This window comes from Cloeon dipterum, chromosome 2 (genome assembly GCF_949628265.1).
Source record: "Cloeon dipterum chromosome 2, ieCloDipt1.1, whole genome shotgun sequence".
In the NCBI taxonomy this organism is placed as follows: Eukaryota; Metazoa; Arthropoda; class Insecta; order Ephemeroptera; family Baetidae; genus Cloeon; species Cloeon dipterum.
The window spans coordinates 10,626,611-10,646,868 of record NC_088787.1 but is presented as its reverse complement, the minus strand read 5'-3'; the positions used below and the strand labels follow the sequence as shown (position 1 = coordinate 10,646,868).

Genomic DNA, 20,258 nt, shown 5'->3' with positions numbered 1-20,258 from the left:
AAAACTATTAATTCCAATTTTACCCATTCACGCAGGAATTTATGGATTGATGCCTAAACCTAAAAAAATACCTTGCTGGAGGTAAATAGAAAATTTTCTGTTTGCTTGAATGATCAAAAAAAAATGTATAATTCGTACTAAAATCGATTTTGATATTTGTCTCTATGCACAATTTATTTACAATTTCTTTTTGTTACCGTATAAGGAAATAGCAATTTTCATTTTCAAACAACGAATTTTTCCTAATTTTGTTTTTACAACTTTAAATTTTAAATGACCACGAAGGAAGAAAAGCAGTTGGAACCTTTTAAATTTTTGTGAATCATTCGTTCTTCTTAAATAGCTCATTCGCGACCCTTTTAAATTCTAACTTTCCCTTCAATTTTGAGACGCTTTTCCATCTAGTTCAATTCACTTTCCCAATACCCTCTATAAAAACATTGATCACGTAGCCGGATTGATAGCATTTTTACTGGCAGAATTCCTGCTCGGGCAAATGTCAAGGCAAGAAAGATATTTGGCGTAGCGCAAATCCAATCGCCTAAATTGGAGTCGCTAGGGCCTGTGGGGTCGTAAATTTCAAAATAACTTCCGTCTTTTGTACATGGTGTGGATGTGGAGCATGCAGTAGCTACGAAAGCCGGTGTCGCGCGCGCGTTTGATGAATGTGTATCGCGTCCTTTCCCTTTCAGCGGAAATGTCGGCTTCCGTCCAAGAAAGTAGCAAACTTTCGGCTCCATCCTTGAGGCAAAAAGCCGTCTTTGAACAAAGAAATCCGAGTAGCGGAAAGATAAGTTACCATATCGGCCGGCAAATCTCCGCTCGCCGGCCGAGAGATTTGTCAACGAGGCTGACCGCACGTTTTACCCTTTGTCGGCGGGCAAGAGACGGCAGCCATTGTCGCTTGATGGCTCCTTCAATGAACCGGCGCCTGCATGTTATCCGACCTATTTCACGGTCCGCTTTGATTTATCTCAGCAGCCTCGGGGCTCATTCAAACCGATTGATCTGTAGAAGACAGTGAGTGTACTGTTCAAGTGCATCACGAAAGAAGCAAGAAGATTGCTGCAGTGCCTCGAGGCTGTTTAATAAAAAACTTTGTGCACCCGAATCTCGGGTTGTGGTGGTCCTATTTACAAAAAATACGTGCCGTTTGACTCTTCTTTGAGTGAACTAAGTAACTGAATTGGTTTGAAGAAGACAATTACTCGTCAACGTCGTGCTGAGGAGTTGAAACGGACGAAAAAATTCTAAATTTTACGCTATTGAGGGGGTTAAAAGGGGTTGGGGGTTGGTTGGTCTCTTACCCCTTTAGTACATTTTGGGACGTCGAGATGAGTCTAACGGTATGTGGTTTTTCAGAATCGGATGATTAGAGGTCGAGATTTGGTCGATCATCGTTTTTTTACCAATTTTGAAAAACAAGGGGTTTCGAAGTTTTCATTTTTTTATTAAAAAAGTATGAAGAAAAACGCCATTTCTTAAGGTTTGAAACTTAATTTTTTATGCACTACAAAATGGCTATGAAAAAATTTCAATATAATTAATTTTCCAATTTGAGTTTAAAGTCCAAGAATTAATTTTTATGAACCTACCACTTTGAGGTCAATATAAAAGTTGTTTGCCTTGTTGAGACGAGTTTACGGTTTTTTTAAATTTTTCTTCTAGGACCACTCTGAGTAAAGTTATGAAGAACTCAAAATTCCCAGATTTTGACCTTTGAACGCCCGCAAAACCAGCAAAAAATGGAAAGTCGGAGTTATCTCAACTGCTTGGTCGGTTATATAGTGCATAGTTAACGTAAAAAATTCATCAAAATCCATCGACAGCAATTTGTTGTTTTCAGCGATTGTGGCTCTTTATATTTTATAAAAAATTATTCTGCAGGTAGAACGTTGAAATTTTGAGCCGGCGTTAATATGAGCTCGTGCTCTTAGCGCAACAGTAACAAAATATATTCAACATATTTGTTTCCAGAGTCAGGAGTCAAAATCGCTACGTAGCAAACTCAAATTTCTTTACTTGTTGCAAGGAAAAGGCAAACACTTCATTCGACAGTGAAAAATTTCCCTAAACAGCGCAAGTACGCTCCTGGTGGCAGATTCCTGAATATTAGATCGATGTAAACATTTCGCCAAGGTCGTGGTGGGCAGTAAATCTCTCGTCATCGTCATTATTTGATAAAATATTCACCTGGTATGGTTATTTGTCATTTTTACTATTTCAAGTCACACTAAAACTTTCGCGCGGAGACTCTTGAGGCAGCCATCATGCGCAGCCTGGTCGGGTTACGACGTAACGCAGAGGAGCTAAGTGAGAATCGATACAACAGTTTTATTGGTCTTGGAAGGAAAAATATTGAAAAGAAACACATTTTCCGCTAAGTAACCTCGAATAATAATAACAACATGCCTCTATGCAAGTCTAGCAAAAATTTAAAATCGAGTAGAACATTATTTGAAATCTCTCATTTCAACTTTTTTCAACCTCTTTTCCAAAAATGTGTTTCGTTACACTACAACAGCATTCATTCCGATTCTTTCAGTTGTAAGATACTAAAATGTTGGCAGAGCCAGCGAATTGATAATTGCGTTATACGAGTGCAATCAAAGAGATCTTTTTGACGTCATTGAATTAAAGAGGGTGGTTATTAATTTGGAATTCTTGTCCTAATGTTAGTGAAATATTTAGAGAAAATTGCCAGAAAACCAACAGGAAAGAATGAGACCCTTGGACTAAAAATCAAACCAGAAAATCTCGTCGATATCATAAATAAATTCAGTCGAAATCAGGAGATGTCAAAAGTAAAATACTATGACTTGCACCAAAATTTCCCTCCAGTAAACAACACGTTTGCAATTCAATATGCTCTCCTAAAGAATGCATGACTCATGGCACACACACACACACACACACACACATATATGTAAATGGAATTCATCGCGAGATTATTTCCACTTGAGGTGGTTGGCTGGTTGCACATTCCTGTTACGGAAATAACAGAAAAATCAGCACCAGGGCTCTTTGGAAATTGCCTCTGGCAGCACGGTGTAATTTGAATAAAGTTTCTGTTTCGCTGGTCGGCACTCGTAAACGCGCACAATCAAGCCACCCCTTTGTTTTTGTTTCGCATGTTGGAAAACAATATGCGCGCCTGCGGAACGTGCGGAGAGCGGATTTTGTTTCTCATTGACAAAGGCACACAAATTTCTCGGCATTATTGCCGGGCCTGTTCGGCTAACACTGTTCTTCTTGTTTCCATACTCGAAATAATAATATTATTATTGATTCAAGGGGATATTTTAGGACGTATTATATCAAAAACATAAAAAAATTAATTGTATTAATTTATAGCTTAAAAAATACTATACTATATAAAAAATATTATATTATGTTTACATATAATTATTTTTTAAACAGAAATTAACTTTATTAATTAAAATTGTGTTATTTATTTTGTTTTTAATTTTAAAATTTGTTTGATGAATTTTATAAAAATTATCATTATTAAATTTTATCACTATAATTTTTTAAAAAATATTTATAAAACTCTAACACTCATTAAAGAAGGTATTCAATATTCTTTTATAAATGAATTGACCGCCGATGCACTTCAACTGCTATATATCCATGTCTTATAATAATTAATTTCAGCAATTATGTCGCTATTGCTATAAACAGCCTTATACTAGGAAGTGTAAATTACTTTATTCATTTTGAATTAAAATTCTAGACATTTCCTCAGATTGTTTTCTTTATTTCACTTTGAGGATGTATGTCCGGAATTTCAATACACCTGATAGATTCATGAAGAAACGGATCACACTAAGATTTTTCATTGATATTTTTTAATCTGATTATAATTTATAATGACACTTGTTTGGAGAAATACAACTGAATTGCATTTTAATTAAGATGAAACTTTGCAAGTGAACTGCACCTATTTTAATATTTTATTTCAATCAGATAATAGTTCTACAAGTTTCCACCCTCCTAGGCGCAGGCGATTCTCCCCGTTTTGAGTGGAATTGTTGGGGAACAAGCAGTTGGTCAAAATTGTATTGTTCTATAACAATGTGCAGTAATCAAAATTGGACCTTACCTACAGCTAAAATTCAAAATTTGCCCAGTTCCTCCCAAAGTTACTGCACATGGCCATATTTTATTTGCAGATTTAAATTCCTCTCTTCGAGATCTATAGACCATCTTGGGGAAACTTTTTGTTGTAAAATAAAATATGATTACAGGTAGAGAGACGCTCCTCAACATTTGGAAATCCCGCTAACTTTGCAGTCACATTATTTCTCCAAAAATTTCTTGGTCAGTTTTGACTGGAATTCAATTTTTAAGGATTATAGTTTATGCATTAGCAGCAAGAATTTTCTGAGGGATTTTCCAGTACCAATCCTCTGCTTTAATAAAAAAATCTCATGTGTTCCTAATTTTCCACGTCCCTTCTATCAAATTTCCTGAGGTTGTACGTCCGGCGATTATCATTAATTGTTTTCCCGTTTCCTCCAAATTTCAGGCACCTTGCTCCAGTTTGCGAGTGTCTGTTAAACTTGGGGCCAAGGCATCCGGTGTCCGATAATTGGTTTTGCCGCAAGAGGCGGGCGGTGTATTGGCCCAGAAGGCCAGCGTCCAATCAAGAAATCAAATTACGGGTCAAATCGAATCAGGCGCTGCTCTGGCGCTACATCCCTCGGCTTGTTAGGCGTGTGTTCGTGTGTGTTTCATATCGGCGAAATGATTTCGAGAGGGCTGCTGTTGACAAAATAAATATTCAATGCGAACGAGTGAGCAAAGAGTATAGCAGGGCCTGGGACCCTTAAAATGCACGCGCCGAGCGCTGATCTCGCCCAGTGGCCCTGCGGCTTTTTCCCGGCCGACTTTTTATGGCTACCATTAAGGGGGGCATAATTTTATTTTTTGGCACGCGAGCGTTTGCGAAAGACGCAGCTTCCAACGGGTATTACCGCAGCGTCGGCCGCCGTATTTTCCGGCTGAAGCAGCGTCGAGGACCCGCGCGCTGTCATGCCTATTGCGCCGCTTGATTTACTCCGTTTTACAAACAAACGCGCGTCTTCTATTCATGCGCAGGCCGACTCTCTACCATTGAATGTTAAAAAGGGGCTTCTGTTAAATTGATATCGCTGTAAATTATGTGAAACAATAGAATTAATGCAAATTTCAATAGTTGAATGTAAATTGGTTTCTCAGTCCTTCAATGATTTACGACATCATAATATATAAGCAGCGGGGTCCAGATGTGCGATAGAATTGGTCTACACTGCGCAGATCCAAGATGGCGTCTGAATGTGGGAAACAAAAAGCTCTCTTTTGATTGCCGTACGAGTTTAGAGAGTTTGTTTTTACGATCAAAAAGACACAATTAGTTCAAGTAATGCAAATTATGTCACAATATTGATCAAAACTTGGTTATTTTCGCGCATTTTCACGTGACCGTTTTTCACGCCATACACCACTGGCACCAGCCTTATTTGGTCAGGAACATTATGGTTGTGGAGTATATTGTGATATTAATGTTGAACTTGCTCATTTTAATAATTGTAAAAATTCTATAGCGGACTCAATCCTATATTATTTATTTGCAGAAAGTTTGAAAGTTTGCTTGTTAGATTATGTATTGGAAATTGTAGAGCAGCTCCAGATTAATTGTTGCTTAATTCCACAAACAATAGACTCAATAAACCACTCCTTGCTTGGGAGTGGTAAAATTTAAATTAAATTTATGGTCTCTAAAGATCCTTTTTAAAATCTATGTAATATTCAAAATAGTGGAAATATTTTCACTTTAGCCTTTAATTCTGGCCTTAATTTTAAGCTTTATTTTTTAATTGAAAAATTTAGTAAAATTAAAACTTAAATACACACATTTGTATGCAATTTTATGAATATTTAGAATATCATGAATAGAATGCTGCATAGATTTTTTAATGCAATAGTTGCAAGTCTCGAAAGTTCAGCTTTTATGGGAGCGTTATACATAACGTATGTCTCATAAGCAGAGAAGGAAAACTCTTGACCATAAGGGTATCGGATTCAAGAAAAGAAAACGGGATACTTCCTATTTTTTAATTTTTCTTAAATTTTAATCAATTTAACTGTAATAAGAAGCAAAAATTGGCTTATTTATTTCAGAAATAAATTCGATAGTCAAATTTTAAAATATTTTATTAATAAATAGTCGACGATTTTTTCCCTTGTAGAAATCTAACCAACAGTGAATCAATTTATTCATGAGTTCTCTATTTTTATCGTATTTTTTTAAAGAAGGAATATTTCTTCATTTTTGATTGGCAGAGGGATTTTGGAGACAAGTTTGTAAAAGGATATTTTCAGCAATTTCTCAGTTTGATGACCAAATAGGACAAATTTTGTGATCTTAATTTTAAAAATCTTGATGTCAATGCAAATGGCGGCTCTTCCCGTTTTCGGTCCTCGTCTTTTGTTTTAATTTTTATGTATTCTGTGCAAGTTTATACCACTTTTAGAACTTTTTAGAACTTTTAGAACGTTTTATTTTATTCTATCTCCGATGTGGATATCACATTTTGTAACCATTTACCAAATTACAAATTATTTAATTCATACAATATTGACTCGTTTATGAATTAAATATCTTAAAAAAGTGAAAATCTTGTAGACAAACCGAGTAAAATAAGAAAAATATTCATGTCCTGTAATTTTTATAAAAATTATTATCACTAAAATTTTAAGGAACGTTATAAAACTGTAATTTTGGGTACAATTTCCAAATTTCAATAGTTGCGAATGCGCGTTGCGCGTGGAAAGCAAATCCGCGCGCATAAGCTGCGGAGGGCTATAACTCACGGTGGCTGAACACGTTTGTCGTGTGCATTAAGGGAATAAATTTTTAACTGCAGAAAGCAGCGTATAGTGGTGGGTGTTTGCCAGTGGGGCGGCGGGCGGGCGGGCGGGCGAGTATTAATGATGATACCATATGGAGCAGTAGCAGATTTGAGCGTGGGCCAAGAGTAAATGAAAGCGGTGGCGGCGGCGGTGCTCGTCAGTGCGGTGCGGTGCGGTGCCGGGCCAAACAGCACCGCGCCAGCCGGATAATTGCAAAATAAGCCGTGCTTTCTCCGGCCGGCCGCAATTATTATTATTCCGGGCGAGCGTCCTCGCAGCTAAAGAGCCGGACTCTTTTATAATTCATACTCCCTTGCAATTGATTCAGCCGGCGTGCGTTGTTTGCCACTTCGCCTTGCTCCTCGTTTCCTCGAGCTTTTATTTTATTCACTCAGGCAGTGCGCTGCTCCACCGACGCCACTTTTTGCCCATGATTCGCCGCCACCGCCACCACCGCCCCGCCGCTGCGTGGTTTACAATTACTCTCTTTTATATTGCCGTCTGTAATTTTTCCTCGGCGTGTGTGTGTGTGAGCGTTTTTACTGCGGCATGACGGAATTGCTGTCTAGCTTTATGTTTCCGGCTGCGCGCCTGGAATTACGGTGATAATTCCGCCACCAAGAGACCCCAGTGCGTCCTGCAGTTTTTCCCTCTCCTCTGTAGTAATTACTGCACTCGAAACACGAGTTGTCAGTGCTGGAATAATGTGAAAAATCCTGCACTGTAACAAACGAGGCTTTTGTTTGCGAAACATTTTTATATACCAAGCTGACTTGATTGCACATGTTTTGTGTTTGCTGCCAATTTGACTTGACAGAGAAAGAGAAAGATTTTGATCTAATTTAATTTGCTTCGGCAAATCGATTTATTAGACTCTTTTATGTTACAATAAATTTAATTTTTACCCTATGATTTTTTTCATTAAAATAAAGAGAGTTACGATAAAAGCTTTTCACTCGGAATAGATAAAGGATAGGATTATGATTATATGTGCTCTTTAATTTTCCTTATGCAGCAATCCATATGAAGGCAATACAGTCCACACAGAGTAGAGCCATTTCTTGGATGGTGTATTTTAGACGTTTTTATATATAGTAATGTTTTACATAAAGTCGATTATTTTTCCCGCAAGTAAGGTCTTTCTGGATTGATTTAGACGGGGTTTCAAGACATCGTTTCAGCCCAATTAACACTTGTTTATTATCATTATCACAATGTGCTATTAAGACTGAAAATATCTTACGATTTTGCCTAAATGTAAATTTTTAAGGAATACTTTACCAACTGTGTGTGACTTACAAAAATGAAGCAAAAAGACGATTTTGGACGGGTTTAATGCGATTTTAAATTTGGTTCAAAATGGCTAAAAAATGCATGATTTGAGTTTATCCGATGGTCCCGCAACGATTGAAAGCTTAGAAAATTGTCTTAAAACTACATCCCTTTAGCCATTTCATTAGTTTTTTTCTTGGTATTCATATATTACAGCGTTTATGTATTTCTTTATATTTTTGTGTTTAATTTTGTATCCCAATAAAACATTTAAAAATAGTTCTAAGATTCAGTGAATCTTTCCCAAAATTAGGAATAATTTTTAAAATAACCGAATTTTTACGGAAAGTTATATTTTTAAAAAAAATCATCTGTTAGTTCGTGGTTATTCCGCAATATAGATGAGCCTTTTTCCAACAAATTTTTGAAAATAAAACAAAAAATGGAAAGTAGCTCTGCACTAAAAAGATTTTAAAACTATTTTTTTTTTTCGGAAAATTCAATTGATGACTTAGATATAAATACAAACTTTTCCAAAGTTTCACCCCATGTATTTTTTAAATCTGTACATCTTCGGTATAAATTCGAAAAAAGGGAAGAAAACACTAGTTTTTTGTGTGAAAAAGAAACGGTCACATAACAGTTGGCTGGTGAAGACTTGCAAAAATCAAGCGTACATTGAAAATTTGTCAATCTTCGAGTATTGATCGCATTTTTATTTTGTTTTAAAATTCCTAGGAAATTAAAAAACGGTCATCGGAACTCTGCACAATTTAAGCGTTTTCTCATGGAATCAATAGAAAATATATAATTAATGGTAATTTGGAAATTTGGTGAGATTTTTGTCAAAAACCGATAAGTTCAGCTAAGAAAAAAATAAACTCTTGAAATAAAAAAATCAATCCGTCGTATTAACATAAGAATGAATCAAGCTACAAGACTATGATAGATTATTATTTTTAATTTCTTTTCACTCTGAAATTTTCAAACTCCACTAATGTTAAAAAATTATCTGGATATGGAAATTTAATTACAAATTTTTTCGATTTAAAGTAAGTGTATTTCTTTTATTTGTTGGAATTCCCAAAAAGACAATATAACGTTTGCAATGCCCAAAAAACAATTCAATTTGCTCTATGGCACAAGAAAACCGAAGAAAAATTATAAACTATTCCACTAATAGCTGAATTAGAAAAGGACTTTTTTACAGCAAGTTTGTAAGAAGTGAAGTTAATGAGCGTAAAATATGAAATATTAGGAGGATCGAAGCTTGATGCCAGCATCATTAGCGCAAAAACCGATCAGGCGTGATCAATGATCTGCTGGACCTGCCTCCGAGCTGCCTGAGGGACGAGGGTGGTCCGTCGGTCGCACACGCCATAAAGCATTATTTTAGCCGTATTATTTTTTCCCCAACACAAGAGAGAAATGGCGTCCGTCTAATTTATGATATCGCAGGAGCAAAGAGGGGCAAAATATTATTAAGATTGGGCGATAATTCGTCGTGTGTGTGTCTGTGTGTGTGTGTGTGTGTCCGTATTTGGGCTAATGTGTGCGGTGCGGTGCGGGCGTGCCGTCCTATCTGCTGCTGTTCATAAAAGGCCGAGCCGTGGCCGGAGCACCGCACTATTTTACACATTATACGTACTCGGATGGATGCCGCTATGCGCCACCGCGCGCGCTCACTCAGATATATTGCCAGAGCGGCAACAAGAAAAGCTGCAGCCTTCGTGAAATATCGCGTCTTTTTGTTCGTCCTGCTCGCCGCTCTCGCTCTCTCTCTCTGCACGAATGAAATCTCGTTTGCAGCGAGCAGATTAAAGAGACGCAATCTCTCTCTTTGCTCTGCCAGTTCATTTTCGCACGCCGGCCCTATACTACACACAGCACACACAGTAGTAGTTGCGGGTTAATCGCAAAAGTCGGCCCTCTGCAAACTTCTCTGACACTCGCAGCCCTCGGCGCAAGTGCAGGCACTAATTATGTGTTTTAATTTCATTTTCTCCGCCGCGTGCTACTTTTGAAGTGACAACTTCTCCCCAACGATAGCACCTTTGAAGTTATTCAGAGCTGACTCAATTTTTGAAATTAATTCTGTTTGATGAATGTTCAGGAACATGATATGTCATATCAAGTACAGTTTTTGAAATATATTTTAATCTGCCAGTTGACCGTTTGAAGCAGCTAATAGATGGCTCCACCGTTCATTCCTAAATTATGGGCTTTTTAACTCGGATTTCGGGTTTTTGGTTGGAAAAATATTATATTTTGGGTCTGCAATTTAAAGTTTTTCACGTTACTTCATTATAATTAGTTTTTGGGTTCATAAAGAGGCTTTGTAATCATCAGGTTGTAGGGAAAAAATTGTTTATTTTTCTAATACAATTTTTCTCAAGAAAGGTTGCTTCGATTTTTCGAAGCATGGAATAAAATGTTGTCTCAAGTGTGTATTGAATTTCTAAAAAAAAATTGAGAAGAAGAAATAATGATTTTTTGACACAAGGAAACATAACGGAACATGGTTTAGGTTTTAGGTCACCTCTTAATAGTGAGAAAAAACATCAGAAGAAGTAAGAAATTAAACCCTGGCGTCAGGGTAACCTTTGAGTGAACGATATTACTAAATTAACGACGCCTGACCGGCCCTGAAGTAGTAAGATCTGCAATATTTGCACACCGTTGAACGGCCGAGTCAAGATCTTGCAGAATATTGTGTAAATTAACCCAGGTAAAGCTACCTGGGTGCTCAGGAATGGCCCTGATGTGCACAAAATCTTGTCTTTGAGTACCTGTAAGGAGCTATATTAAGAGAAACTCGGTTAAAAATATATTATTTCACCAGTTTTTTTTTCACAGACAGAAATGCAATCACTCAGAACTAAAATAAAGATAAAACGAACATCAGTTAATTTTGCTCCGTGTTGAATGTAAATATTTTCTCGGCCCTAAGAAAATTTGTATAAATTATCTTTCAAAATTAAATATGCTCAGCGTTTCTTAAAAATCGCTTTGTAAATTATGGCCCTTTGTTCAAAGAGAGATTGAAGAACGTCATGCTGCAGAGATTCAAGTACTTGTGTTGTACTAAAAAAATCATGCGACAGTTTTCCTTGAAATATTGACTGTCACGTGAAAAAATGTGCAACCTTCGACGCTCCAAATGATGATCTACAGGTGATAAACATTGCAATAAAAAGAGAAAACATGCAAAAAATATCTATTGTCAATTACATCTATCAACATCAACGTAACAAATAAACATATAATTATGTATTTCTGTTCTTCAAAGCTACGTGAAGGGGCTGCAAATCTTTGCCTTTTGTGAAATAAGATTAAATCATGCCACTTTTTGCACGGTGAATAGATCTCGTTAGGTTTTCAATTGACCTACATTGCTAACAGCAGACTGATGAATTATTGAAGCTATTCCTTCTTTCATTGCCCATGCAAGAAGAAAGATGATTGCTGAGCAGCATGCAGGAGAAAAAAAAGCACGAGTCAAATATTTGCCTGATTTTATCTACAAAAATAAACTACGGGCACCAACCTTCTTAACATTTTGCGCAAACAACCTTGTCATATATGCATTATTCACTCAGGAATATTTCGCCCGGCACGGCAAACAACGCGATCCAGAGCCTTGCAAGAGAAATTGATGAACGACGAGGCTAATAACGCAAAAAGAGCAGTCAGATCCGGCCAGACGGGCTTCTTTCTGTGTTTGCGCAATATTTATGGCCCTGCGGACGGGGATTTGGACGGATTTCAAGAACGAACGGGACGAATTCGTGAGTTCGCGCGCTCACGATACATAATTTAACTTGTTGACTTGTTTGCGTGTGGATTCGTGCCCATTTGCATCACGAGACATGGCGAGCGGCGTGAATATTTCAGGCTGTTGCTGTTACAAAGCACTCCACTGCGCTGTGACTTATCTTTAAATTAGACGCAGCTCTGCGGGGATAAGTTTTCACGAAATTCGCAGCGTTGAACGCCAAGAAGCTAAAACGGCCGGCTTGCCCGCAGTGACAAAGCTTGCGGAAAATTTGGCGGAATTTCGCATATTAAACAATTTATTAATAGAGCACGCTGTTATTCAGATAGAAAATATTTTCATACATCTTTAGTTTCTAAATAAAAAAATGGTCAAGTTTATTTCCTTGTAAATATATCAAGAAAATTTACTTTTCTGTACGCAAAACTACAGTTTTTGTTAGGTGTAGAGTGAAGAAAAATCGGGATTGGCATGAGTTTATTTAAAAATAGTTTAAATTTTAAATGTGACCAGGCTATGCAGGCCTTTCTTTTTTAATTGTGGCAAAATGTTTTCCCATTTGCAGCAAAAGTAGCGACGCAAAATATATCTCGCGGATTTTTCTTTTATTTTCTTTCTTAATCGTTGTTTCTGTACTTAAAAAAAACAAATTTATAATGATAATATATTTTAATCTTTTGGGAATTTACTGTACTTAAATTTTTCCAAACTGCGCAGAGGGCAAGTGTGAACAAATTAAAACAAAATATTGTTAAAGACGACTTGAACCAATTAGTAAGTCAAAAAATGATTTAATTAGATCGGGAAGTGTTGAAATCTGTTAATATCATTATTTTATAGTAAATTCTTAATTTTCATCTGTAGTTGTCAATAGTTCCGCTCAAGGAACAACTTGAGACCTATAAAAATCAAATTGTTTTCACCATCCGTTTAGTTGACACAGTTTGAAACTCGAAAATGTCATAACTTGTTTGTAGTTTTGCCGAGTGTAGAGAAGAAAATGTTACAAAATTTTAACGTTTTGGCACAATTTTTATTCCAAAGAATATATTTTTCATACAAAAATGACAACAATAAAAAAAGCACATCGCCATTTCGTAGCTTAAAACCTAAGAACGACTTCTTTAGCCAGAAAATTTAGTGGACTTACAAACAAACCAAATATGTAAATATTATGAAATTATGTACTAACAATAGAGATTTAAAGACAAAAATTAAGAACATTTTTCATTGTTGACTATGACAATTAGTACATTATTGAACAGCAAATAATACAATTTTTAGCTCTATCTTAATTTTTAGAAAGTTAAACAGGATTTTCCCAAATTTTCTGTGAAACATTTTCCATCTGATTTGTCAGGAATAAATCCAACCGCCTGTAAAGAGATAAGAAACTCATTTGCAGCACACGAGGGGTATGCGGTATATATATGCGCACCGAGAGCGCACATATGTACATATTCACTTTGCTATCGAGGTCTAAATTGAACGTTAACACGCGAGTAGAGCTCATTCCACAAGTCAGACGTTTTTCTATTCCACCTGGAGAACACATATTTCAACCATCAAGCGAATGGAAATTTCCCATCACGTGTGTGTTTGAAAGCTCGAGAGATATTTTCCGCAGCCACGCCGCGTTCGTTGCTCGTGTGGCAGCGTGAATTTCAAATAACAAGGCTCGTTCAAGCGAGGACGAGGAGATGCACTCGACGAGATGCACCACTGACGCCTTGCTAATTTTCTGATTTCAGACGTGAACCAGAGCGGCACCATCGAGCGCAAGGACTTTGACCTCGCCATTGAGGTAAGCTGAGAGAATCATTTTTCAAATTCTGATTTGATACTTGAACTTGAAATTCATTCAATATTTATTTAATTAATTTCGTTAAATTATTTCCATTTCGATTAGCTGGTTTTAAAATAATTTAAATTTTTACTCATGAAATGATCATCTAATAACTCTAAAAATCTAAACATTGCAATTGGATAACGTGCGGGCTTACGAGCTTTAGAAAAGGACCACCTCATGTTGTTGCCTCCGAAATACGGTCTTTTTATTGAAACTCTTTGACATTTGTCCCGAAAAATTCATTCATGCTTGCTAGGAAGGAGCAAACCAGCAAAATAAATAGGAAGTCAAATGTTGGAACCCAGTCCACTTGACCTTCAAACAGAAATAAGATTGTCGCATCGCTTGTTCAATCAATTCATAATATATTTCACCGAGTAATATTCATCAGAGATAATCAGAAGGTTTAAAAAGGCAAAATGCGCAAGCGATAACGTTAATTTTGCGTGGGAAAATCTAATGATAGTCAAGTTAGTTGTACATTTTGACATACTTGATGATACAAAAATTTTGTATCTTCAAGTATGTATTTCAAGTATGTCAAATATTATATTTAATGTAACATTAAATTGATTTATTATAACATAAGTGCTAAAAAAGCTTTACCAAGTAATATTAATAAAATCAATACAATTTATATCATATCAATTTTGATTTTTGTATCATAGTTACTTTAAATTTAATAAATATTTTTTAATCTTATTTAATAGTTTTTCTGAGAATTTATTTATATTAATTTATCTTTTCCTGCTTTTTTTTGAATATTTTGTTGAACGTTTTTCGGAAATAAAATAAGTATGTAACTGCTTCCTTACAATAATGAAACTTCGAGTCATCATTCAATTACAATATCGGTTGAAATTTAGTAGGGTTAATTCCTATACGTCTTCAATGTAACTATAAAACAATATACAAATTGTGGATTAATTATACGGAATTTTGCACTTTATCAATTTTCGAAAATCTAGAATTTGTTATATTTTTTGTTTGTTGTCAACTCTAAATCTCGGCATCTATAATAGTTAGAACTGGGAAAATTGCACACCGTTAGCTTCTCCTCTTGTTTCGACCTCCCCTGAACAGCTGAAGGTTTTAGGGGTACTTTCCCTTATCCCTATTAACCCTCTCATGCTACAGTTTAAATAGGAAATAATCAATTGCTCAAGTATGACGGCTATTAATAGAAGAAAAGCCTAGTTCTCATTCACAAATGATCAGTGTTCGCAAAAACCCGCGTTTCCTGGAAAACCCACTGCATTGCAAAAAATGATTTTTCTGCAATTTCGCGCAGTTTTCCGAAACACAAATAATGCATTATTTTTTATTGAAAAATTCTCATGATAGATGACCAAAAATAGGGAATTTTACAAATCAGTAAAAATGCCATTGGTTTCACCAAAAGACCGGAAATTCTAACATTAAGCGTAATTTTCCAAAATTTCTTACTTTTTTGACGCGAAATTAAGAAAAAAGCAAAAAATCCCAAAACTGGTGGTTTTTTCCAGCTGGTTTTTTGTGCAAAAAACCAGTGGTGCATTTTTGTACATTGCGAAATTGGCAAACCCTGCAGATGATGGCAAAAACGGTAAAAAAAATAAATCTGGCACGGAGTTTTTCAATCCAATTTGTTCGTAATGTGTCACGTAAAAGAGTAAAAAATTCAACTTTAACGTGCTGCACTGTTGACGATATTTTAATGTCGGCCGTGTCGATGTTGGAGGCAGACTGCTGCAAATCGCGTATTGAATACCGGCTTTTTAAACTAATGATGAACAATATCCATATATAGAAACACGTTTTTATCCATTTCGGGCCAGACTGATTGCTCGGTGTGTCTGTCTGGGTCTGGAGCAGGATATCGGCGCATCAGCATCTCGCGGAAAGTGCACACGAGACGGAATTGCCGGGGCGGGCTGCTTTTTATTTACATGCGCGCGGTGGTGCACCATAAAAAGCGGCAGAGAATGTCGTTGCCACCGTCGTCTCGCTGCTATTTTATTTGCAGGCTCGTCCGGCCGAGCTGCTCGCTCGATGGGTGGGTGGTTCTCGTGTCTTATTTTTTTTCCACGCTGCAAATAACGCCGGGCAAAAAGCGTCACACATCCAAAAAGGGTGGGATGAAGGTCGGCCGCTGTCGTGCAACTGGGATGAAGACGTTTGCTCTCTTGAGAAATGTGTCTCGAGAGTGCTGCCTTCTTTCCGGGGCTAATCGCCCGTGCATTGTTGTCCTCTCCGTGGAATGCGCTGTTTTCTTTTGGAAAAATGTGCGATGCTTATTTGACATAAAGGAATTGAATCAGACAGGGAAGCAATTAATTAGTACTGGTTTTGCCAAGCGGTTGGTTGGAATTTTATTTTAATATCGAAGCAAAGGGAAATGGTACAAAAATTAAAAGAGGATTATATGATCAAGAAAATTTAGATATTACAGGGTCTTTAAATTTTCGACGGTTTTGTGCAAAATATTTTTTTGGTGCATTGTTTGTGATGCATTTGCATAATTCTCATACATTGCCAAAATTAAATTTTTTGCCATTTATTAGGGACACTACACACCAAAAAAATAGGATTTTCAATATGATTTTTTTAACGAAATACCCGAAGTTTTTCTCCTACCAAAAGCTCTAACAATTTAGGAGTAGTGAGGAATGGAAAATAAGTATAGATCTTAAATATTTTATTTTTTCAAACCTTTAGAGTTAATTATAATTTAGCAGAACAAATTCGAATTTACATTTACTTTAGTTAATTAGTTAGTTAAGATTGGATTCGTCTGATCCTTGATATTATTGCAAAGAAAAGTATTTTCTGTACCTTTTCAATCACGAGAGGCGTGGAAAGTGATTTTTAATTAGAAATAAATCATTAATTGGAATTAAAAACACACGCAGCAGTTGGTAGATTTCAATATTACCAATTTTGTCAGCATTTAAAGCGGTTTGAACAAAGTTTCATTACTAATTTCGGTAATTTCAACGAGATCTATCTAAAGATGTGAATTAAATTAAATTTCAAGTAAGGAGAGACAATTGAAAAGCGCACAAAATATTTAGGTAATTTTCTTAAAAATTCATCGGTAGATTTTAGCTCAATCCAATCGTTTTATCATTTAGGATTATTTAAAGGTATTACCAGACATGTATATTTTTATTTGGCGCAGTAATACAAAATGTGAATCAACTTTATTTTCACCTTTCTCGTCCCTTTTTGGTGCCTCATTTGGCCGTTTTCCAAAACAAATATCAACAGCTCGACGAGTCTGATTTATTATCAAGATTATTTCCAGCTCTCAGTTTCACGTCGGTTTTATCGGGAAGAAATATTACAATATTACTCTTTTTGCCTTGATGTTTTATAGCCTATTACATATTTTTTGCAACAAATTAATTTCGCTCTTTGGTGTCGAGTATTTTCAATTGCTTCGATTTTATTATTGTATTTTTTTAACTCATCATAAAGTTTCAACAGCTGCGATTGCCAAGTTTGCTTCATTCGTATTTTTTTTATCGCTGCCCGCGCTTACAGTTTGTCACGGTGCTCATGCAGCATGTCAGCTCGAGAGCAAATGAAGATAAGTTAAGTGTCAAATCTCTCGAGTAATAAACCATCTGGCGTGACAGAAGTCACCGCGCTTTTAATACGATAACAGACGAGAGGCTTTATTATAGTTTGCTCTGAGGTGAATCACTGCCACTGTCGGTCATACGCTCGTTCAAATATTTTTTTTTATTGCTTTAATACGCCATAAAAACCGGAAAATGCCCTTTTAGTACGAAGATTCAGTTTTACACTTTGATTATCTATAGCTTTTATAAAATATTCTAAACAATCGTAAAATTATGCTGTAACCAATGCATGGTAAAGCAGTAAAGATGTGCATGCATGACTTTTCGAACAATTTATACGTAAAATGAACTTTATTTACACGTTGCTTATTTTAATAGAATCAAAAGAAAGTGAATAATTAGTCCAAAATAAAAAATAAATAAACTTTTTAAAACATAAAATACCATGAAACAATTTACAAGTTGAACCATGTTTGTGTTAATAGCTATAAATTTTACAAAATCCAGGCCTTTAAAAGAAGTTAAAATCCTTTATAGATTTTCCTTGATACTTTAAGCAATTACACAACTTATATTTCATTTAATATTTTTGTAAATAATTGTCTGCAGAGATGACGAGAGTACTTTAAATCTTAAAGTGGATATTTACAGGACAACAATAAACAAAATTGCGCATTGCAGGCTCTATCAAAGTGATCCGCTACAGAGCAATCTCTAAAATGTGGTATAATCAAATTGGGCGAGAAACACAGCAATTAAAAAAATAAAACGAAAGGTTTATTGTCCATGTTTTTTCGCTCCATTTCCGTTCTCCTCATCTCATTCAATTCAAAAGTGTGCAAATTATAAGGTAAATTTTCCTGCTGGTGGAATAAATCCTGAAGAAATTAAATAGGGAGGCAGAGTGCTCGCCAATTTGAATTGGCATGCACAATTTGGAGTCCAAATTAACGGGAATTTAAAAGCCAATCTGGGAAAACTTGAGAAAATAATTGTAGAAAGATCCCTTATGATTTTTTTCTAAATTTTTGCACCAAATCACTTTAATAAAGAGACGAGAGGAATAAAAACCTAATACGATTAATTGATTTTATACCCTAAATTTTCGAGAAAATTGTAAAAATAGGTTTTTATTAGAGGTCTGCGCCACGCCAGATGGAATATTTTGGGTCACGTAAGCAGCCGCCAGACAATTCAATTGAATTCAAAATAATTTTTATTCCATCAATCCGAAATATGTACAGGTGCGATTTTGGAATACGTTGAAACATCAATTTAAAACAGCCAAATTAATATGTGTCACAAAAAAAACACTCAGGTAAAAGCCGCCATGAATCTGGTTAAACTGCGCCAGCAACGCCAGCCGCTGGTGAAAATGGGTTAAAAATTAAAAGTGCAAGAGAAAAATGTCTACCGGCCGTTAAGCACCATCAAATTCTAACGAATAGAAGTTTCTTTGGGGGCGAGAGGAGAACTAAACTGATTGTTTTGATAAAAATCAATTAAAAATCGTCAGATTTAATTCTAAATGACGTGTGGCAATTAAATTATAAATTTTGGTTTCATGGTTAGTAATCTACATTCATGCTCAACAAATATACAAATGAGTCTTCAACCGACGATCTTCAATGGAGCTAATCTCTTCTTCGTACGTATCCGATCCGAGCATTAAACATCCTATCGGTTCGTCCTTAATTCAAAATAGTAGCTGGTCCGTGTCCACGCTACAGCCTATCGGCCAGGTTGCCTTTATAACATACATATTTCGCCATAATAAATTTACAATTCACAAAAGAATAACAATAGTTTGGAAAGAAATTCACAATAAGAAAATACTCACAAAATTAATTTGAACATCAGTTCAAATTACAAAGGTACGCAGATCCGCATCAAAGCGTGCGTCATTTGTGGACATGGCCCGTCGTGGCCATTCCACCTTCAACGAGCTACGTGCTGCACTCGGCCAGACACGCACTCCTAATGCCAGGCTTGAGCATTCGCTCTTGCCGGCTCACAAACATTCTAATAGTGAATTACAAATATTTCCAAATATATCCTTTAGATGGCGAAATATATCAATCATACACAAAATTCAACGAGTGATATACAATTACTCGTTACAAAATTTTACATTTAAAATATTGTCAGCAGCGCCAGCCGCCGCCAGGCAAAAAGCTGGTCCCGCTAGCCGCCGCCTTAAATCTAGCGGCTGAGACCTCTAGTTTTTATCATGATTATTCCACTCTCAGAATCCAAAAGCTATATTTTCAATTTTGTTGCACATCTTTAACAAACTTCAACCGCTTCTAAAAACATCATCTTCTACACCTATGGAAAATATTTGTCTTTTAATTCATTTACTGATGAGGAAGGACTGAACGAGACTATAGCAGCGGGCAGGCACAGTTTTCGAGTTTGAAAGTTTGATGTGGTGCGTGCGCCGAGGGTCAAGAGCAGTTGAGCCCCGTGGAGTGTATGCCACCCGCGTGGCCGGCTCGCTCTGCCGCTCGCTTTCGTGATTGTCGAGCTGGCAACGGATGAAAATTCAATTAAGGCAAGGTACGGCCGGGCGGGAGGCTGCGGCGCGTGCTGCCGGAATTTCTCATCATCAGCACGGCCGCGCCACTTTTTCACTTTTGAAAGCCTGTTTCGTTTTCCGGCCGCTTCTGTGCCGCCGTAAATGAGCCGGAAAATCAACCATAAAAGCAGCAACGGCCCGGCACACTGGGAACTGCCACTGCCGCCGTCGTAATCGGGCTTGATTTGCACCAGCCGCTCTGCGAAATAAGGTAGAAGTGCTGGGAATTTAACTTTCGAGGGGATGAGCTCCGAAATGAGACAAAATGGCCGTAATGGAAATTAAATTTAATGCCCTATAGGAAAATCAATACGTTATAAATGA

The 20,258-nt window shown here is 36.4% G+C and overlaps 1 protein-coding gene across 2 annotated transcripts in view; it reads left to right on the top strand.

The window, feature by feature from the left end:
• The window catches only part of Scp2 (Sarcoplasmic calcium-binding protein 2), an 81,973-nt gene that overhangs the window by 33,214 nt on the left and 28,501 nt on the right, over nucleotides 1–20,258 (top strand). For both annotated transcript variants that reach the window (XM_065478774.1, XM_065478773.1), the window contains exon 3: nucleotides 13,693–13,745. In XM_065478774.1, the coding sequence (XP_065334846.1) occupies nucleotides 13,693–13,745 (53 nt within the window). The remainder of the gene's footprint in view (nucleotides 1–13,692; nucleotides 13,746–20,258) is intronic.